Raw genomic sequence first — 22,332 nt, 5'->3', positions numbered from 1 at the left:
CAACCCACTGTGGGAAGCCAATTGCACAGCCTCCTTTCCAGGTTCTTTTACTGCAGACATTGGGCCATTTTGGATGGATTCCACTGAGTACATTTTTTTTACATTCTTTTTTTACCAATAAAACAAAATAAAAGATTTTATAGCCTTGATGTGTTTCTGGCACATTTTAAAAACTGCTGCTAATAAAACTTTTCCAAGATTAAACAAGAGGAAAAAATGACCAAGCTTAAGCAAACGTAAATATATCTTTTTTTTCTTTTTTTTTTAAAGCTGTGCTTTTTTGCAGGAAACTGGGAAACAACATCACAGAAAAAGATTGTGTTAAGAGAAGAAAACCCACGTAAGCACAGCTTGCAGAGTGGAAGGGCATTTTTTTTTCTAGAAGCCCACGTTAAATGGAGGTTTTCCTGCACACCAAGCAAGGACTTATTCCTTCTGACCACTGAAGTCAGTGACACTTCACTAAATGTCTTCAGTGATGCATGAAGCAGCAGGACTGGGTTGTGCATGCAGCACTGGGGCCAAGTTCAGATCCCATCCTAAGAAAAATTCCTTGTGTGGGTTCTGTCCCATCTCCCTCAGCTTCTCACCCCTAAAGAGGGGAGATCTCTCTTTATCTGCTCCCACTGTCAGTTCACAGAACAGTCACAGACTCTCCTGGTATGCCCAAGTCCTTGGCTTTTAGGTGCTTTTTCAGGTGTAATTCTGATTTCACAAGGAATGACTAAACCACACCCTTAACCACCACAACTCCAGCAGCACTGCAGTGGCTCTTGTACACTGCCCAACAAACCTTCTGAAGGTGACAGAGCATCCCAAATGCATGGCAAGGACTTAAAAATGTGCTTTTAGCACCAAACTCCTCTGCAGCAGGCTGGTCTGTGTATGCAATGCTGCCCTTCATCTGCATCACAAAACCACAAGATTCATCAGCTGGTTCATTTTCAAGGATCCCCCCCTCCATGCTTCAAAAAGTTCCAACCTAAAGAGTAGGAAGTCAAGTAAGGTACCAAGAGATCTGCGTGGATGAGCAAGGAGCTCCTGAAAATATTCCCTCTGTAGTTTTAAGGCACTTTTTTTTTTCTTTCTGAGATCAGAGGCTGTATATGGCTTTCAGTGCTGTTGCTTGTTTCATGCTGCCAGGCAACATTTTTAATGGTAACATTCGTTCTTCCAGAAAATGACCACGAGAGGGCACCAGTACTTCCCAAAACCAAACAAAACCAAGTCACTAAATAATCACAGTGAATTTGCTTACAGACTGTACAGCTTAAAAAAAACAGGATAGCAGTTTCCACGGTCATGAGCCACCCACCCTCCCACAGAAAGGCCAAGTCAGGCAGCTGAGTGCACCCAGCCACCCAGAGCCCCAGCCAGGTGCTTTTCCTGCTTCCCCTACAAAATTCCTTTTGCTCACAGATCCCCTTTCCTTAGGGTGGATGGGTGAAAGGTTCACACAGCTTTTTCCTCGGTGTTGTGCTGCCTCCTTCTGCAGCATCCCTGTCCTACCTCAGGCCTCCCACCCAGGAGCTTCACTGCTGCTCCTGGGAGGCTCAGCAGAGGAAAGCTTTTCATTCCTGAAAGCCAGGTGAGCAGCAATGGCTCAAACCACAAAAACCCAGCTCAAACCCAGCAAACCCTGGCAAGAGGTTGCTAATTTCACAGCCCTTTCAATACCTACTGCTTGTGAGAGGGGACTGAACTCACAGAACTAAAAGAACAAACAGCTCCAGCTGAACTGCTGACCCCCAAGACTGAGAGTGGGCTTTTTTTTTTCCACAGACATCACTATAAGAAATTCCTCTAGAAATAAAAAGACAAAGCATGTTATTTTGCAAGACTGCCTTCTGAATATCTGCTTCAAAATTACACCATGTAAAGCCCCAAACCCTTGAAAAGCCTGCAGTTATGTCTCCCTGCCAATCACCATCTAGGATACAGCCATTTGGAGCAGGAGAAAAATGTCTACAAACACCCTATTCAAGAGCAAGTGCAATTATGTATGAATGCATAGCTCACTTGCAAAGCTAATTTTGCTCACAAAAAGGAAAATACCTCATTGCTAAAAGATTCAGATGGTTAAGCTAAACCCTTTTCCTGCAGCATTGACTGTGAATACAAAAGGATTGTTCTTTTTTGTTTGGGCTGTAAGTGAACAAAATACTGTTTTCCACGAGATGTTTCTCCTGAGGTTTTGTGACAGTTGGATTAATTCAGTGCAATTATTCCATGAAAGTAAATTTATTCTGAATGCCCAGGGTAAATTTCTGGCAGTTCAGAGGAATCTCCCAGCTGGGACACATCCACTGAGAACACCAGGTAAGCCAAAAATGAGGGAAAATGAAAATAATCTAGAATCAGGGCAGAAGTAATACAGCTGCTAGAGACCAAGAGTTAAGAAGGGGTTTTATAGGACCAGCCTCACAGTCTGAACTTGATAAACCCTTTTGTACTATTCAAACTTCTGCTCTGCTTTTAAATGTATGTGTCAGGAAAACAGAGCAATGGAGAGCCCCAAAAAGCATGTATTCACTTGAAAGGAAAATAAATTCATGGACTATTCCACCATGAACTGTGCATTAGGCTGCTTTCTTCTGCACAGGGTGTTGTACAATGATTGCCTAAAAAATGTGTTTCTTGTGCTTAAGCAGTTCAAGTCCTACAATTATTTTTAAGGCAGCTATCAGGGAAAAGAGTGAAAAATATCCTGATTTGAATGCAACTGTTATTCCTAGCTTTGAGTGAGTTATTCAAACTACAAATCAGAGAGTGAGAAATGTCTAACACCATAATAAGCACCCTAAAACGTTGTGAAAGCTGGGCACTGATTTAGGAACAGAAATATCAGCTCCCTTGCTAAAACATCCACTCCTCTTCCCCCAGCTACAGAAACCAAAGCTCTACCTTGCAAAACACATTTTCCTTGCTTCTTTTCAGTCATTGCTAACAAGAGTACCAAGGGTAGCACTAAACTCAAGCTAACTTACTGACTAGGCTGAAAAGCTCAAATTGACTCTTAATGCCTAAATTAAAACCATATGGATTTGCAACCTTCTCTATTAAAAATAAAATACAGAGTATTTAGACCCTGTGATTTTTTTTTAGATGATTGTGGTCTACTCTTTTTTTTTTTTCACTGCTTGCAACTGAAATGTTAATGACAGAAATGCAGAGGTGAAGATTTTCAGAAGATAAGTGACATTATGGGAAACATGCTGGGAGCACTTCCAATAATTATAATTTTGCACTTTGTTCTCTCATTTTCATCACCCTGCTAGAAGCTTAATTACATCTTCCACTTAGCCCAAGCACAGCTTTTAGCCTTCAATACAAATCATACCCATTCAGAAGAAAAAAGCAGCTTTTCCCTTGTTGATCACCCTTAAGCCTGCTTTGCAGGGCTGCAATACTTGAAAATGCTCTTCTGTTTTCTCAGGTGGGAACTTGCAGAGAAGACTTTGCAGTGATGAACTCAAGAGCAATGAAGACTTTGAGATTTTGGTATATGCTTGGGCTGATCATGAGGCTGAACACAGCTGAGGATTTCCAATGGACAAAGAATAATCCAGGCTCTTTCTATTATGGCACTTTTCCAGATGGTACTTTTGATCATGGGGTTTATATAATGCACTTGTCTGTTTGCACAAGAAAGCTACCTAAAGGTTTTCCTTCTTCTTCCAAAGAAACAGCACTAAGAAAAATCCAGGCTCTTGCAGAATGCACACTTAATATCATCTTCTGCACCTAGCCCTGGAAATAAAAGGATTCACATAACCCTGCATGTCACATAGCCACTTAAAACAGCAAACTTGGAGTCCATGCTAATGAATTAACATTTCATATCCATTTTCTGTGACTGAATTAAGCAGGACAGTATAACTAATCACTCCTGAGAGCTCTTCTTTTTCAGAAATTACCTACATGAAGAATACCCATTGTTATGCAGCTAACTTAAGAAATGAACATGAGTGGAACTATTGTGTTGGGGCTTCAAGCTGCTTAGCATTATCTAATCCACTCCTCAATATTACTTTCTGAAACCTTGTCCCTTCTTCAGCATACATTTACCCACACTCTCAGATTGCATTCAACCAAAATCAAAACTAAAAAGATAGAGGGACTGATTTTTTTCTCATGCTCAAGTTTTTAAGGGGCTTATGAAATGGATTAATCATGTCCTTTTGTATAATGCTGAGGAAATAATCCAGAATCTTTCTCTATTTTTTCTGTAACAACAGCTAAACTTGTAATCCCTAAAAAGCCCATCTAAGCTCCCAGGCACAAATTCTGTGTGAACCTCTTTTCTTACAGTAAGACATTTCTGCCACACTATCAGTGCGCAACCCACATCGTTGTAAAACAATAGTAACAAGGTTTCACACCTGAAAGAATTAGATTCCCTTTTCAGTTCAGCAGAAAAGGACACTTTCACTCCATCCCACATTTCCAGTTCCTTTTTATGCACCAATAAAATGTCACATAGAAACCACTGGCCTCTTACTCAGTAGTCCTGACATCCACACCAAGCCACACACCTCTGAAGCTGCACCAATGACTTTCTCAGATGAACACTTAGGATAAAGACCAGTTTGGCAGGAAAACATTTAAATCATGGCTCATTTCTTTTTACCTTTAGGTTTTTTATGGGGTGTTGGAAGCTCTGCATACCAGACTGAAGGGGCCTGGGACAAGGATGGGAAAGGACCAAGTATCTGGGATGTTTTTACTCACAAGAAAGGGACAGTGTTCAGAAATGAAACAGGAGATTCAGCATGTGATGGCTACTATAAGGTTAAGGTACCACTAAAGAGAAACTCTCTCTCTAGAAACATTCTAGAACCATCAAGTTCTAATTCCATTCACTATCAAAATGTAGGATTTCTCAGAAAAAAACCCAAGTATATACAAGGAATTTATTTTTTGTGCTAACTCCAGTGTGAGACAATAAACAAAAGACTGTGTAATGCTTTTGTGCCTGAGCTGAAACGTTTGAGGCCAAGATTTCCAGGCTTCTATTATTTTTTAAAACATGCACATTACAAATTTGACACATTGTAAAATGCCTAAACTCATTTTTCTGTCTTCTATTTGATGGTGAAAACATCCTGTTTTCACAGCTGTCAACACAAAATGTTACATGACTGGAAATCCAAGAACAAAAGTGGTTAAAAAAGAAGCATGCAAGCCAAAAGAGCCACCAGCTCAAAGCAAATGAAAGAAGTAACTGATGGAATCATCTTTTGTGCAACTTTTCTATAGATTTTTTGCCTTCAGTGCTGTTTAAGACAGATGAGTAACTGAAGAGTTATTCTGCTTGGACTTGAAATGTATTAATGTATTTCCTTTCACAGAATGACATTCAGTTGCTGAAGGAGCTGAAAGTTAATCACTATTCATTCTCTATCTCGTGGCCTCGGATTATGCCCACTGGCATCAGGAGTAAGCATAACAATTTCATCATATTCTTACCACTGTTAGCAGGCACAGATTTTACTCCTGAATATCCCATAATTGTTTAACATTACTGGGAAGTAGATTTTTGTCTCTGTCTGCAGAACAGAGTTTATTCATTACAATACAGCCATCACTATAATGTAAAATTACTTCATTAAAAGTTTTAGATTTCTATCCTTATTTGAAGAAAAAAAAATCCAGGTAATTTCTTGTCTCTGTGTTTCACCAGCAGAGCAGCTGAATGAGAAGGGAATCCAGTTCTACAATGATACAATAAATAGTCTTCTGGAAAACAATATTACCCCTATTGTGAGCCTCTATCACTGGGACCTTCCACAGGTTAGCCAAGATATTGCTAATTTCTATGTCTAATATAAATGCTTCTGAGAGAAAACTATGCAGAAGTTTAAGAACATGTACTTTAGAGAAACATTTAAAAATACTTGCATGCTTTTAAGTGTACTTATAATTAATTTCTATTAATTTATGTTACATATATTGCAGTTTATGCAGACTGAAGTTTTGAAAAGTCTTCTGAGCTACTGAAATATAAATAAAGCTTTTTGCTAATAGGCAGCTGAACTTTAAATAACATTATTGATACTTGAAATTCTCATTTATGAAGGCTCTCCAAGAAAAGTATGGTGGCTGGCAGAATATAAGCATGATAAATTATTTCAATGATTATGCAAATCTGTGTTTTGAGAAGTTTGGTGATCGTGTGAAACATTGGATCACTTTCAGTAACCCTTGGGTAAGTTACCAATGTCTGACTTCCAACCACTCTCATTCCATAGTTCTGTTCCCAAAAATTAGGTGGAATTGACAGTACAGAAATGTAGGTTAAAAAGGAAAGGAAAGGACTGATGCCAATAATCTCCAAGCCCAAATTCTCAGTGGCCAGTTCCATGCACAAAGGCAGCTGAGAGATGACAATTTAGGGAAGTTTTAGACAATTTAGGGAAAAATCAGCTGGAGAGGAAAAAGGCACAGAATCAGAAAGATAAATTGCCCTTCACTGGGGAGCAGGAAGCTGGTGAGTTACCCACTGACACCAGTCACCAAGAAGCTACAGAGAGGGGGAGGAGAAGATGGGAGCTAAAGGGAGAGGAAGAAGAAAGGGAAGGAGACACACAGAGAGATGGAATGGACAGAGAAGCACAGAAGAGAAGTCCCCAGCACAGCAGTACCTTCATTAGCTCTGTTGTTCAAAGAATAACTGGCTCTGTATTTGTAGGCAGTTGCTGAAAAGGGTTATGAAACAGGAGAGCATGCACCAGGACTGAAACTCAGTGGGTGTGGAGCATACAAAGCAGCACATCACATCATCAAGGTAAAGTGAAATCTGTGCTTTAAATTATGTTCAAATTAAGAATTTTCAGCAGACTGAGTTTTAATTCTGCCCTTTAAAGAGAAATACAGTTTTGCCATGATGTAATTTCTAACTAAGATCAAAAATATCACCTGACTGTAACCCACCAGCCAGTGTCCAGGGGTAGCAGGAAATGCCCAGTTGCAACAAACTCACAGCTTTCTGGATCACTCAAGTCTCTCTCACACTATGTTTCAAATTAGCTAAGAAAATACCTGGGTTACTCTAGAAACAAGGAGTAAAATCCTGACCTGCTGAAAAGAACTAGAATTTTCCCAGTGACTTCAGTAAGGCTATTTCCATTATACATTAAAAAACCTTATATTTTCAGACAAGCCTCAGTGCAACAACTCCTCTTGCTCTTCACCACCTTTATAGACTATGTAACAGATTAAATATGCATATACCTGCTTTGTTGTGGTTTGTTTTTAACTCAGAGTCATGCAGAGGTTTGGCACTCTTACAATAACACCTGGCGAAGTGAGCAGCAAGGTAACAAGCATTGATTCTATAATCATGATCTGTTTATAGGAAGGCCTTAAAGATTATAGGTAAACTGCAGAACTGTCACTTTGTGTCTTAAGGTATGGTTGGAATTTCCCTAACCAGTGCCTGGGGTGAACCTATTGATCCTTACGACCAAACAGACAGAGAGGCTGCTGAAAGATACATCCAGTTCAACTTGGGATGGTTTGCAAACCCAATTTACAGAGGAGATTATCCAGAAGTTATGAAGAATTATGTAGGTAAGTTATGAAGAATTATATAGGTAAGTTATGAAGAATTATATAGGTAAGTTATGAAGAATGGTGTGGGTAAGCCCCAGTAACCAACTCTCACCTGAACAAATCACACATAGATTACCATGTTGTGCCCAACACCTCCCTACCTGAGGGCTCCAAACTGCAAAGGAATAAAGTCCTTCACTTTTCAGTCTGGTTTTAGTAGCTAAAAGAAGGCAAGGAGTTAAATATTTTTCACTTAAGGACAAAGAACCAGTTTTTCATCACTCTATTTGGTATTCCTACAGTGATCCACTATTTCTTTTTTTCACAAAGTGAGAAAGAAGATAAGCAATAAGCCCAGCAGCAGAGCACTTCCATGTTACTATTCCAAACATTCTGTTGACATTTATCATGCTCTTTGGAAAAAAAAACCAAACCAAACACTTTAAGTCACTGTCTTGTATTGTATCCAAACTTCCCCCTCCAAACCAAAAGGATGAAACACTGATATTAAAAAAAGAGCAATCAAACCAAACTGTGCTCAGCACTAATACTAAATTCAGGAAGTTTGTATTCCTTGTTGGTGAGGTATAGAAAAGAGATTTCTGTTCCTCAGAAGTACATTTCCTATAATTATTTTGATAGGTAGGAAGAGCACCCAGCAGGGCCTGGGGACATCAAGATTACCAACTTTCTCAGGGCAAGAGAAAACCTACATTAAAGGCACCTCAGATTTCCTGGGAATTGGTCATTTCACTGCTCGGTACGTGGTACAGAAGAGCTTCCCCCTCCTCCCAGTACCCAGTTACAAGACTGATGGTGATCTGGCTGAACTGGTGGACCCAAACTGGCCAGCTCCAGGACCTAACTGGTTATATTCTGTGCCGTGGGGATTCAGAAGATTACTCAACTTCATTAAGGTAATTACAGGGTAAATCTTTAAAAGAAAGTGAACAAAGTGTTGGGTTACAAGCAGGAGCTGCATTTATGCTGTTATAGATTTGCAGCAGTTTCATCAAGATATTTTTCTTGTTATACTGGGAAGCTTCTTTACCAAAAAAACCACCTTGATTTCAGCTCAACTATTAACTTTAAATATAAAATTTAACTTTAAAATAAAAACCATGATGAAATTCCTTGCTGCAGTTTTCTTACTGAAGAAGCAAATCTCACAAACTGCTTTTAATTCATCTAAGAATCTCACTTTCTGTCAAAATCAAATGATTTTGTTAATACAAACCAGTCTAAACCTCTCTTTGTTTGCAGACACAGTATGGGAACCCCCTCATTTATGTGACAGAGAATGGAGTTTCTGACAAGGCAGAGTGCACTCAGCTGTGTGATGAGTGGAGGATAGAGTATCTGAAAGGATATATTAATGAGATACTGAAAGGTAATGATAAAAATATCTATTTAGTGCACAAGTTTTTTGAGCATTTTCACTTCCTGATAATTTTTTACTCTTGTAATTTACATAAAGAAAAATTCACAGCCCAAACCAGACAGCAAAGTAGAATAAATTTCAACAAAAATGCTGCTAATAAACACGCCTATATAAGTAATACTGTAATATATCATAATTTTCCACTTCTAAACAGGAGAAATTGCCTAAATACCTTTTCTTACAGAGCTGTAGCCTCTCAAAGCCAAAAATATTTTCAAATAATCTAAATTACTTTATGCTCTGCCACTTTTCTGTCCTCCTTCCCACCCAATATAAAACAAAACTCCTACAGAACAAGATTTTAAGGACAACAAACATAGGCTACAAATGTAATATAATAAATTGTATTGTGTTTCCAGCTCTAAAGGATGGTGTTAATGTCAAGGGTTACACTGCCTGGTCACTGCTGGATAAATTTGAATGGGACAAAGGCTTTTCTGAGAGATTTGGATTTTATCACATTGATTTTAAAAGCAAGAACAAAACAAGATACCCAAAGGCATCTGTTGAGTATTACAAAAAGATTATCAGTGCAAATGGATTCCCAAATGCAAGAGAGGTGATGTCATTTGCTAATTTCATTCTTTTTTTTTTTTCTTCAATAATCACATTGCATTTCATGAAACTTGGCAGTTTGATTCTGTAAATTAGGGAAGTGTGAAGTACACAGGCCTCCAGAGACAGAGGGAACAGCCTCAGTTCCTGCTTCTCAAGCATTTCACAGCCTCTAATTGCATTTACTGACATGATCAAAAATTCTGAACCATGAGGTAGCAGTGCTCTGCCAGATTTCTAGGCAGAAAATTACAAATACATTCCACTTTATGGGAAAATAATATGAAATATATTATGTGCTTTAAAAAAAATAAAACAAGTAACTATTAGAAATGTATTTCAATATTAAAAAAATCATAAAGATACAAGGAAACATTCAGAAAATCATGTGTTGTAGGATAGAATAACTTCAAGTCAGTTTTACTGGAGAAATGTTAAGGCACAGAGCAGAATCTGCTGTGCACATGACAGTGTTACAGTCTCAGAGTTGATTCCTGTCAACTTTCACAGGTGGAAAACTGGCACCAGAAAGCCATGGACACTTGTGCTACCACTCACCAACTCCTTGCTACAGGTAGTAAGATGTCTTTTTGGTTTTTTAAAAGTGTATTTTGCAACTTGGAGATTTAAAATTCCTCTGTGAATACTGCTGTTAACTGGACCTAAAAGGAATTTTTCTCCCTGAAAGCACAACAGCTTTCAAATATGAAAGAAGGAAAAGAATAACATCTCTTAAGACATCTCTCTAAAGAAAAATGTCTGTCTGTCTTTACTCCAATTAAAGTCATGTTGATTAATGGATCAACTTGGGATGTTAATGGACTACTCAAGAGTTACTATTTAAATTAAGGCTAGGGATGACAATATTCTCCTTAAAATAATGTCCTAAATACTCATTTAAATATGAAATAAAGCCAGACAAATCATGACAACCTCACAGACAGAAAATCTCTAAACCATTTGATTTCTACCTACTTTGAGACTATTAAAAAAAAAAAAGGGGGCTAAGCACTAACCTAAGGTAAAACACAACCAACACATGGTAAAAAACATCAAAGCAGCCATCCTAAGTTTAAGGCACCTCAGCCTGAGCTGCTGAGTTCTAAATTTTATGTGAATTAACTGTATTTACTCAACTCTTTGGAGCTTCTCTCTGAAGTAAAATTCCACACTCTAAAACCCATTTAAGTTTTCAAAGCACTGCAAAATAATTATAAAAAGACCAGAATGCTTCCCAAGATTTTCTCTTCTGCCCTTCTCTTTGGGGTGGGGGAGAATAAAAATCACTAAACAGAGCACTGCTAATGCACTGAAGCTAATTCATAGTAAAAACAAACTATCTGCAGCCTTCTGAGCACGAACACACCTTCAAAAATCAATCCTAGAAAGAAAATAATGAGGGAAAACTGACACAGACTCCACCTTTTGCAGACTTATGAATTTTGTTTGGTTTGCTGTTTATACTATAAACCAGCATCTGATTTTTGTCTAAATAATAATGATTTCAATAAGCATTTAAATGATTATTCATGTCTAAATAACTTGAGACAAAAAGATTTCCTTAATTTGTATTAATTTTACTTAAACAACTAGTATCCTCCAGATTAAATTTCTTACATCTCATTTCTCACATTTCAGATTCCCTGGTTACTCACATGGAAATGGTGACAGAGATTGCTCTTCCTATACTATTCATGCTCTCCATACTCATCAGCATTGTCCTACTAATATTCTACCTTCAAAATCACAGTTAGATTGCATCTTGCACACATCTTCATTCTGCATAATAAGTAAAATGCAAATGCTTTATTATATTGGTCAAAGTTTACCACAGATGACTCTTTTTATGCTCATGTAAAGATAAAGAAATATTTCTTTACCTATCCACCCAAACATAACTTTTTAAAATCAAAATCCAAAGTATATTTCCTTGCTGCACCAGTTTTTACAAATTTAAAGTAGATTTTCTTTATAATTTTGGAAGCCACTATATATTTTGTTCACCAGAAAAGCAGACACTTGACTTAAATGATTTAAATCTTGCCAGTCCATATTTCAAGTGATCCAAAGCTGCTTGCAGCTTCTGATTTTAATCAGAAAACTTTCTCAGTCAACACTTTTAATTAGCATGTAACTGCTAAGTGAAGAGAGATCCAGGATTTTGAAATAGAAAAGGATTTAAACATTCCAAGAGCACAGCTTTATAATTAACTTATTATTCATAGCTCAAAGTTAGCATAATACATGCCTTAGTCCTTAAGTGTGGAGAACTATCTGAAGTGACTGATCAAAACTGGGTCAGATTTAACCCAAGAACTTTTCTCTCTAGTTTTGTTTACAGGAAACTGAGTTTACCTCATGCAACTTCATATCACACAGAGAAATGTGCATTGTTAAGTAATCCAAGCACTTCCAGAATGAAACTGTCCACCTCAAATATAATTTCTACTGCAGATAGGAACAAGTACACAGTGAGAGAAGCCTTGTTCCAGACTATGGCCATCTGGCTGTATTTGCCATTCTGCTGTGCTTGATATTATTCCTCCAAAGCAAAGCAACAAAATTTCCCTATTTAGCTTGCATTTGTTCCAAGGCTGCCTGTGTATATACTGAATGCAGAGCAGCAGGACATAAACCCAAAAGCTTTAACCATTAAAGTAAGCTAGTAAGATGGAGTGCTAAAAAAAGGAATAAGAAACAATATTTACTGAAATAAAATGAGAAATGCTATGAATTTGTAGCTTTTAAAAAGCAGGAACATTTGGATTTTCCTTATTCTTACTTATCAATAAAGTTTTTTTATGCAAAACATTTGTCTCAGAGTAGTTAACCAGAACACATTACACTATGCAGTGTAGAAGAGAAGTGAATCCAGGAATATTCCAAAATACAAATACAGGGAAAAGAAAACCAAGTGGTCAGAAGTTCCCAATGTCCTGAATGAGAAGCTTTACAAAGACACGTGGATGGTGAAATGTCACTTGACACCAGGAAAAGAAGAGAATGTTGCTTGCTTTGTTGGGTGAAGATAAACTTTGAACAGTGTCTGATTGCATTCTTAATAAATAAAAATAAAATTTAAAACCCCAAAGTGCAGAACTTTATTCAATGTAAATATACCAACAAAAAATATCTACTATATTTTCAAAATAATTATACTGTACATTCATAATTGCACATTTATAAACAGTTAGTTATGGATAAGTTATGGCTGTGCATGTCAAACTTCAGGTATACCAAAGTAAATAACTGGGTAAAATGGATTCTTCTTCAAATCCAAGAGTGCTTCTGAATCTGTTGGGACACCTTGAACACTGAACTTTCCCCTTTACTGTACCTTTCAAGTGCCTGCCTGCAGAGCAACTTGCATTTACATGAAATGCACCTGACTGCACTTAGCCATTGAAATAAAATACATTCTTTCTTCAGTGTTTCCATTAACTGTGGAATCCGAAAAGAGACCTGTGCAGAGAAAGGCAAAAGATGGGATTAGCCACTGCTCTTACTTTGTAGCAATTAAGTCACCTGACAGCTTCAAGAACTGGTTTCACAACTTTAGTGAAAGCAGCACTCAACTGCAAAACCTGAGGACAAGAAAGCTTTACCAAAGCTTTACCCTGTATCAAACCTCACCCCAAAAGGACCAATTATTTCTATACCAGTCTATATATGTTTAACTCCTCCCCATTCTTATGCTTTTTCACTTTTTCTGCTCCTCTGACCCAAGGCCAGCAGTCACTACCAGGTAAATCTCTTCAAACCCATTCTCAGATACACTGGCAAAGCTTTTAGAAATAATTTATAAGAAATAATGCAAAATTCTTTACAACTATGTCATATTTGGGACCATTTTGTCATTTAAAATCTAAAACCAGAACTCAGCATAAGTGAGAAGGCAGAGTCAGTTTCTGAAAATGTTTTCCATTCTACTAATACCATCTCACACCCTTTTATTAAGTCCAAACATTGTCTTGCTTTTGCTGAAGAGATGTCAGAAAAACTCCAGATCCACCAAACCTCCTACACAAATTTGAGATGTGTATTTTCATTATTTCATTTCACCCCAAATATTCCTTACCTGAGCTGTTTGATGTCATGTGCTCAACTGGAGGGTGTGAACTAACTTGCCATGTTGTTTTAACCTCTTTCTGTCCATGCCCACTACTTACATCCACCTTCCATACTTCTGGGTGATCACTGGTAGAATAACCAAGGAATAACCCAATTCAGTCAAGAGTTCAGTCACATCTGAGTTTTAATGCTGCAGAAATCAAAGTTGCCCTTACTTTTGGTAGAACTTCTTGACAAGTGCTGGTCTGACTGGCAGTTGAAACTCATGCTGCTCATTAAGAGGGTTTTCCTTATAATACTTCATGCAGATCCTACAACAGGAATCAACCAGTTAGTAACCTTTTTGGAGAAATGCTTGTGCAACACTGCATAAAACTTGTGCCAAACTGCACTCTCAGACTGTATTTTCCACTTTTTTTTCCAATTCTAGTCACAAAACAAAATTTATCAGGAAGATCCAACTGCTATTTCTGCAGTCTGATAATCAACATTAAGAGGAGGTGCTTTTTTCTTCACATCTGTCAAAGAGGATCTATTTATTACTATCATTTAAAGAGCAAGAAGTAAAAATCAAATCATTACTGTGTCAGAGGGAAGAGGTTCTCATGTTTAAACTGAAGTAAGACTGTACAGCTGACCATTATTTCCAGCATATGGTGAAGCTTTTGAACACGATGAACTTGTTCTTGTAGATCTACTGATGTGGAAATGAAGTAATCCTGGAACAACAAAGAGCTCCTGCTCTTAACTGGACACCCAGTTTCTACAGACAAACAATGCACCCTCAGTTTACTAAAATAATTTCCCTGTTTCTTTTATGAAGCCAACATTTTAAGAAGGGCCCAACAGAGTCAGAACTTCCATGCTATTAAGTTAAGAACAAAGGTTCTCTGTCCTTCCTGACAACCCATACCAGATACCTAGGAAATAACAGATAAAAAGGAAACAACATGCTATTTCTGCAGCACACTGTTCATCCTCATCATCTACAACTCAGTTTCACAGCTTATAGGAATGATATGACTTTCATCCCACCACCAGCTAAGTGCACTCTACTTCAAACTGCTTTCAGAGTTTAAGGAAAAAAAACAAGAAGGCATCTCACCAAGTAGGTTAATGTTGCAAGTTCCTGGCCTGTAAAATGAAGAGGGAGGGAATAATTAACATTTAATGCATGGTGTCAGATTAAATATGAGCAACATTCAGGCAAGCAAATGGAATTCTACCAAAGGAAAGCACAAAGTCACTGGGACTGCAATGTTATGTATTGATATTACTCATTTAAAGCAAGAAAAACCCTGCCAAGGGGCATGGTAAAGACATTCCCTTATTTACCAAGGATTCACACTGAAAGAACCCACCATGTTCTCTGAGACAATCCCCCTCCTTGGGATATAGGGGTTTAAAATAGTCAAAATCAAACCCCAAATGAAACACAGCCTGACAAACCAAAAAAAAAAGCAATCAAGAAATGGAGAAGAGGGAAAAAGAAGTGGCTAACAGGAAAACACAACCTCCCTACCACAGATTCAGCCAAAAACTAAAGCTGTCATACTGAAAACAAAGCCCCAATGGTTTAAAAAAAAAATTAAACCTTATACAACTGAAACATAGAATTCTAATCATGTTAACAGATACCAAGCTTACCAATGAAAAAACTGACATAATCCTTCTTCATCTTATCCAAACCAATCTCCAAGAGCATTTGAATTGGAGTGATGCCACTGAGGGAAATGGCCTCTATCTTCCCATGATAAGACTGCTGAATCAATTTACTCAGCAAACTGCTACTCCCTTGATGAATCTAAAAATTAAAAGTCCTTTTAAATCTAAAAATCCTTTACATTACTCATTACTTTCTTGTGATGTAACTGTGTACAAAAAGTTGTTTAGAAGTAAAGTACCAAGGAAACACAGGAACACTGTGACACGTGAAAGCAGTTTTCAGACAACACAACAGAAATGAGCAGCTAAGAACTGCTCTCTACTTGACACAACTCAAAACTTTGATTGTGAAATACAAATACATACCCATGGCTGTATCTCACCATGTTCCAAGGATTTTAGGATCAGTGTGAAACACTCTATCAGCTCCTGATAGGAAGTGACACCTTAAGAAAGAGAGATGCAACATTTTATTTATCAATCCAGGCTTGCTCTCCAGCTGTTCAGGCAGTAATAGGCCAACACAGACTGGCAAGAACCAACCCCCTCAAAGAATGACAGCTGGCATGACAGACTGCACTGCTTTTTGTTAAGTTTCCCATATCCTGGCTTAAAAATGGGTTATTCTAAAGCAATAATGATCAAAAGAGACCACTGAGCTGTATATGACTGCTAGAGAACAACATATGGCAGCAGCAGATTGATGTACAACACTTTTTGGCTACATTTTCTCTATGTACATTGCAGCACAACATATTTCATAAATTAACTGGACAGCATTTATCTAAAATATGAATTATTAGTATGTATTTATTCAACTAACTGCTTCCTAAGCAAGACACAAGCCTGTGGAGCTGACACTGCTAGCTAGTTTCCAGTCAAACTTAACAGTGGTTGCACTAATGGGGATGAAAGGGTCATAAAAGTTACACACTGCATCCCTCCAACAGAAAGGAGTTAAAATCATCTCCAGAACAGCTTAACAGAAGTTAAATCTGAAAAAGATGGCAATAAATAACGTGAAGTACAGTGAGGGATATTACAAGTATGATAAAATTGTTTTTAATCAACTTAAAAGTTGTCCTTTCAAATCTAGAAAGAGAATTTTATAAAGGTTTCAGTTTTAGAGAGGTTGTTTAGTACCTTTTCCAATCAAATAAAATGGAATCTATCTCCTACTGGATACTGGTCAAGCTTTCTATTTTGTAAGGAATCTTAGGAAATAATCTTGCATACCTAAAATTAATTCTTTTTAAGAAAAAGCCTGTTCATAAGTTTTTTTAAGTGCTGATCAGTCCTTAAAACTCAAAGAAATTCCTATCCATTTCCCTGAGCAAGGAATGCAGTTTAATAGGTACAGATACCTGAAAGATTAAAGGAAAATGGGGCAAAAAAATACACTTACTTCTCATTTTGCACCATAACTGCTCAGCAAAATCCAGGTCTCCTCGCTCAGTGAAGATTGATTTTATTGAACTGTCCACTGCTGCTGTGTCACACTTGATTTTCTGAAAGTTTGTTTGTATTAAATAAGAAAGAATGTCCAAGATTCAAAGGCACTGTTTCCTAAGGGAAACAAGATGACAGTTTGTTGGAAACTGCTCATACCTCTGCTTCAGGGCTGTTTCCAGATATACAATATCCATCCAGCTTCTTCTTTAAATCTAGTAGAGAAGGAGAAAAACCAAATAGTTCACCTCTGTATAAAAAAAAACACCAAATATCAGCAAACCTATTGTATAAATCCCCAGGCACACCATAATTAACAAATACACTGAGAGCTAATTGACAAAATTTATTCATTTTAAAATTGGTTTTACTGAGTCAGGATATAGTCTGAAAATACAATTTTAATTTTTTTTTATTATAAGCTAAACATTTTCCCCATATTTGCCTTCACCACGTTCTTTTATCTAAATATTAACTTTTTAAGTTCCAGGGTGCAAGCATAAGGGGTAGTAGGTGGTCCCATAAGTGTCTCTGGTTTTCTTCCAGATGCTTTTCTCAGAGAAACTTCCTGCCTGTTTTTTGCCCAACTTTTAGCCACATACTAAAGAAATTCACAGCTGCATTTGAAAACCTCTTGGTGCATCCCTATGTCTGATTCCTTCTTTAGATTTTTTTCCACAATATCTAAAACTTCTGACAAGAAATAACTTCTTCACAACAATGATTCATTTGAAGATGTCATTGAAGCATTGGTTTTCCACCAGCAGGTTTAGAAATTCTTGTGTATGTCAGGTAACTTGAAAGACAAATCCAGAACTTTCCCAGTTGTTTTAAACACAACTGTGTCATTTTATACAGATATAATTATTACAAGAAAGCAGGACAAAGAAAAGTGACAGAGATGTATTGATTAACCTATTTAACTACCTTATCAGTCAGAACAAGTACTTCTAATACTTTAAAAACAGAACGTGGAATTTCCTTTTATTTCTCTGAGAAGTAACACCCCCTTCTCCCAGTAATTACCAGACAGGAATTCCTGGACCAGTTCAACAGCTGATTCAGATTCTAAGGGCTCAGGCCACTCAGTCACACCTGTCTTCAAACCTTCAGCCAAAGCCTAAATGCAGCAAGAAAATCAAAGCAGCAGAGATCAGTTCTCATTCTGCACATCACAGTTCAAAATGGACTCAACTTCTCCATCTCTCTCTGTGCAGCTAACCATGGACTTAGAAACTTCTGGGATTTCCTGACTCTGGTGTATATAAACTGTCCCATTTGTACTTAAAATTCCTAAAATTGAACTCCAAGTTTATTCTAAACTAAAAGCTTAAAGTTACCTTTGAAACAGCTGATGAAGTGTTAAATAAAGTAAATTATTAACACATAAAAGCACTACTCCATGTAAATCTGAAAATGGGATTTCCCACTTATACTTACAAGGAGGAACTGCAGTTCCCTGTAGAGCTGATACACAGGACTTCTGGGGTCCCCAGACTCCAGTGTGATATTCTGAAAGTTCCAGACATTTAAGTCAGTTTCAAACTTTCCAATCAAATATCCTAAAATTGTCATTAGTGAAATGTATATGAGCATAATTTATAATCCAGATTATGAACACACTGTGTTGTTTAAAGAATAATTAAACACAAATGCCAAGAGGCAATTTATTTTATCCTTTACTCATGATGTAAAGCATGCAAAGTGTTTGAGTTGGGTTTTCTCCTTCTTGATTTACCAGTGTAGCAGCTGAAATCAGTGGGGGTGTCTCCAGAATCTTCTCTACAGTGTTCCATGTGATATCAACATATATATTGCTTTTAGATTCTGCAATTGTGTCCTCTATTGCAGCAGCTTGAATAAGTTCATACTGAGCAAACCCTTTTGTCATCACCTTGAATGAACAGATTTAAAGAAAAGAGGCAAGGCACCAGTTACTTTACACACATGCAAAATATTTTTAAAAGCATTTGACACACACACAAATAGGTTTAATATCAGACAAATGCATTACAATCCAGGGAGTTCAAATGGTACTTCAAAAGAGATTATTATACTATAGAATAAAAATAGAATATAGAAATCCAGACCCAGAGTTTTTAAACTTAGAGGCATAAACTATAAAAACCTACAACAGATGAGTGGTGTTTCATTTTATGTGCCATTTTCAGCTCTTCCAGATTTGCAAAACAGGTTTTATCAGCTGTAGGACCTAGGAGAGGAGAAAAGCAAGAATCAAAAAAAAAAACCCCAACCATCTGACAAATCCAATTTGCACATAAAATTAAGTCTCAAATACTCCAAGTACAACTCATGCTGTCCTTTAGAAAGCAGACATTCTTTTTATTTCCCATACTGATACCTGAGCTGCTGTTAAAAGCAGTGTGAGTACCTCTACAAGCAGCTGAATAGCAGCAATTTAAATTAGCTAATTTATTGCACCTGGGTAAAAGAGGGTCTGGACAGATACTGATGCATTAGGAATACTAAAAAGTTATTGGCTCCACCTGGGCTAAAATCCTTTTGTTTTTTGCAACAAACAGTACCAGTACCACAACAAGGACAAAGATGGCATCACTACATCAATATCACCAGGTTTTTAAGCCTTCCTCAAACACCTTTATGTGCAACACTATCACCTTACCATCACATGTAACCATATGGAAATTGATTCCTGTGATTTTGTTTCCAGCTTTGAGAGGCTCAGCTCCAAGCCAACAAGTTCGTTCAGGATCAGAACCATCACACCTTATCCAAAGGGGTGGAAGCACAACCTGTTCACTCATCTTCAAGTGGGTCATGTTTGGATTTTGTGCCATTGTATACAAGGAAATCAACTGCCTACAAATGTGAACAGGCAGAAGAGATGTCAGCAAGCAGAGCTAAATCCAGCTCTTACACAAAAATTAAAGCCCATCTAGCATACTTCATTAGCAGATATCAGATAGTTTGACACAGAGAATAAAGGATTATAATCTTTTTACATGTAGAATAGTGAAGTCACAAAGGAGGATAAATAAAAAGATAGCATAAATGAGAATATATTTAATAAACTCTTTTAAAATCACAACTAAATTTTCCATTTTAAGCATGTTAAAGGGATAAGTTAGTTAAGCAAACAGTCACCATGGTTTACTACCATACCTTGGTATTTTACTGAGAGCCAAAGACCCCATTCATATATTATAGCTTTTTTTTTTTTAAACAGAAGCCTTACAAAAAAGTCTCAGTAAGCTTTCTTGCTCACCCACACCCAGCCAGTCCCATCAACTTAACAGGGCAGCTCACAGGTTTTTCTCCAGTACCTTGAATTTAGGAATACTTTTAGTCAGGGGGAGCCATTTTGCAGGATGGAAAATGGTCACAGCTCCTCACTAAGGCAATTTGGAGGGGGACTGAAAATAATACAGGTTCTGAATATTAAGAGAGACAAAAGTGGCAAAAGAAAATTATACCATACTGGGAGGCAGAACTTACTTTGCTCTTCTGACAGAAAGAGCAACTGGCCCAGAACTCTCCTTTGATAAAAGCTCAGAGGCATAAATAGCATCATCTGGTTTGGATTCATCCATTGGGTCACTTTCTTCATTGTGTCTCTTTAAGAGAAACACACAGAGAAGTAAAAAAACTGCAAGATGGGAATTCAAAAGCCTAGAATATATTTTTTTAATGAGACACTTACTGCTTTCTGCAAAATATATATCATATTGTTTCCATTCCAAAACCTTTCAATAGGACTTTTGCAACTCCCATCAATCAAACAGATCTCTACATCAGTCTGGAAAAAAAAAAAAACACAAAACCAATCAACTTTTTAATACACTACTGCTGCATTTCAGCAATTTTCATACCACGAATTGCAAAATTAACTAATTCCACAAACCATTTTCCAGCTTTATTGTAACCATTCATGAACATAAGGCTTTCTTACTTCAGGAGTACACTTACTGCATGTCATAGGTTGAATCAAATCAGCTGTGAAAATGCAGCAATTTTTAACAAACCCACAAGGCAAATTTCATCTCTAAAATGTAAGTTCTGTGAGAAACTGAGGTTTGGTTCAATGAACAGAAACCACAGACAAACTGAGATATGAGGGATCATTGTCAACTCATGACTGCAGTCATTAGGTATCTTAGAGATGGAGAATACTCATTTAAAATAACATTAAATACCAATTGATTTGCTCTCTGAATGTCTCACAAGACCTTTAAACACTGGAGACATTAAACAACTTAACCCTATTCTCAAGAACAAAGGGGTATCAATCTTAATTTAGGCTTTTCCCACATAAAAGAAGCATTGCTTGATTCTTCACATCTTCTCTGTTGGTTACATGACTACATATTGAATTAACCCCCTAATTTTATTTTCAAATTGTTATCAAACTTCCACAAAATCCCAAGATTAATACAACCAAACAGCCTCAGAGATTTTGCAGCCACTCCTATGTTCCAAAAGCCACTTAGAAGCAATCACTGTGTTCATACAGATAACCCATTCCTTATAAAACTACTCAGATATAAAATTCACCATCAGAAAGTGCAAGTTCGAAGATTACCTGCATGAAAACAGCCCGAGAGCAGCAGCCAAACCACAGATCAAGCAACCCACCTCACACAGCCTCCACCCTCACCTGTACTTGGTCCTCTTAATTATTTAACACAAGTAAATTGATAACAGGTGCAAAAAATCAGGGGGAAGGCAGGAGCCAGCAGGGAGGCGAAGGCGGGCGGCCCTCAGGGTCTCCTCCCCTCTGAGGTAGAGGCAGCTCCACAGAGGCATTCCTGAGGTAAAAGTTGCCTTTTAAGCGAGATCCCCACACTTATCTCAGCTGTAGATTAACGGCTGCATGCTTTAAATACATAGATTCAAGTATCGTGACTGCATTTGCACATATATATATATATTTTTACCTCAAAGGGATACGGATTTTCAGGGAGACTTTCCCTTCCTTCTTCATATATTCTGAAAGAAAACAAAACGTTAAGGCACGTAGGTTTATTTTCTCTGTATTCTCATCAAACAATAAGCTTCGCTGCATAAAATAAAACGACGCAAATCCATGCTCCATGCCTCACCAGCCCCCCTCGCCCCAGCAGACCCACTCACCCCAGCAGACCCTCTTGCCTCAGCAGCCCCCTCGCCTCAGCAGCCTCCCCGCCTCAGCAGCCTCCCCGCCTCAGCAGCCTCCCCGCCTCAGCAGCCTCCCCGCCTCAGCAGCCTCCCCGCCTCAGCAGCCCCTCTTGCCTAAGAAGCCCCCTCGCCTCAGAAACCCCCTCCCCTCACCAGCCTCCCCGCCTCAGAAACCCCCTCGCCTCAGCAGCCTCCCCTCGCCTCAGCAGCCCCACTCGCCTCACCAGCCCCACTCGCCTCACCAGCCTCCCCGCCTCAGAAACCCCCTCGCCTCAGCAGCCCTCCCGCCTCAGCAGCCTCCCCTCGCCTCAGCAGCCTCCCCCCCTCAGCAGCCTCCCCGCCTCAGCAGCCTCCCCGCCTCAGCAGCCCCCCCGCCTCAGCAGCCTCCCCGCCTCAGCAGCCTCCCCGCCTCAGCAGCCCCACTCGCCTCAGCAGCCCCACTCGCCTCAGCAGCCCCACTC

General features: G+C 38.2%; 2 protein-coding genes across 2 annotated transcripts; one reads left to right on the top strand and one right to left on the bottom strand.

Moving 5' to 3' along the window:
• The first annotated feature begins 3,520 nt into the window (after positions 1 to 3,520).
• LCTL (lactase like) lies at positions 3,521 to 11,304 on the top strand. Its single transcript, XM_030456659.1, has 13 exons — positions 3,521 to 3,599; positions 4,637 to 4,797; positions 5,352 to 5,439; positions 5,684 to 5,793; positions 6,080 to 6,208; positions 6,692 to 6,787; positions 7,264 to 7,318; positions 7,411 to 7,572; positions 8,197 to 8,471; positions 8,818 to 8,944; positions 9,355 to 9,554; positions 10,061 to 10,124; positions 11,189 to 11,304. The coding sequence occupies exons 1-13, from the start codon at positions 3,521 to 3,523 to the stop codon at positions 11,302 to 11,304; spliced, it is 1,662 nt and encodes a 553-aa protein (XP_030312519.1).
• Positions 11,305 to 12,805: 1,501 nt separating this feature from the next.
• On the bottom strand, positions 12,806 to 20,500 carry ZWILCH (zwilch kinetochore protein). The gene is made up of 16 exons (XM_030456682.1): positions 20,418 to 20,500; positions 20,213 to 20,331; positions 19,380 to 19,576; positions 18,868 to 18,938; positions 18,474 to 18,629; positions 18,176 to 18,247; positions 17,762 to 17,855; positions 16,895 to 16,950; positions 16,686 to 16,794; positions 15,653 to 15,732; positions 15,269 to 15,425; positions 14,727 to 14,755; positions 14,204 to 14,340; positions 13,837 to 13,932; positions 13,629 to 13,747; positions 12,806 to 13,012 (listed from the first exon to the last, which is right to left on the bottom strand). Exons 1-16 carry the CDS (start codon positions 20,439 to 20,441, stop codon positions 12,921 to 12,923), a joined length of 1,608 nt encoding a protein of 535 aa, XP_030312542.1. The 5' UTR covers positions 20,442 to 20,500; the 3' UTR covers positions 12,806 to 12,920.
• Between the last annotated feature and the right edge of the window lie 1,832 nt (positions 20,501 to 22,332).

This window comes from Calypte anna, chromosome 10 (genome assembly GCF_003957555.1).
Source record: "Calypte anna isolate BGI_N300 chromosome 10, bCalAnn1_v1.p, whole genome shotgun sequence".
Lineage (NCBI taxonomy): Eukaryota > Metazoa > Chordata > Aves > Apodiformes > Trochilidae > Calypte > Calypte anna.
The sequence above is the reverse complement of the archived record's forward strand: the minus strand, read 5'-3'. Positions and strand labels throughout refer to the sequence as shown.

Bases quoted from the DNA above. Each gene is read 5' to 3' on its own strand.
- LCTL (XM_030456659.1), top strand. From the start codon at position 3,521: ATGAGGCTGAACACAGCTGAGGATTTCCAATGGACAAAGAATAATCCA. The intron at 4,798-5,351 runs GTACCACTAAAG...TTCCTTTCACAG, and splicing joins ATGGCTACTATAAGGTTAAG to AATGACATTCAGTTGCTGAA. The intron at 5,440-5,683 runs GTAAGCATAACA...GTGTTTCACCAG, and splicing joins TATGCCCACTGGCATCAGGA to CAGAGCAGCTGAATGAGAAG.
- ZWILCH (XM_030456682.1), bottom strand. From the start codon at position 20,441: ATGATATATATTTTGCAGAAAGCA. The intron at 18,939-19,379 runs GTAAGGTGATAG...TAGGTCCTACAG, and splicing joins CCATATGGTTACATGTGATG to CTGATAAAACCTGTTTTGCA. The intron at 15,426-15,652 runs GTATGTATTTGT...TTTAATTTTTAG, and splicing joins ATGGTGAGATACAGCCATGG to ATTCATCAAGGGAGTAGCAG.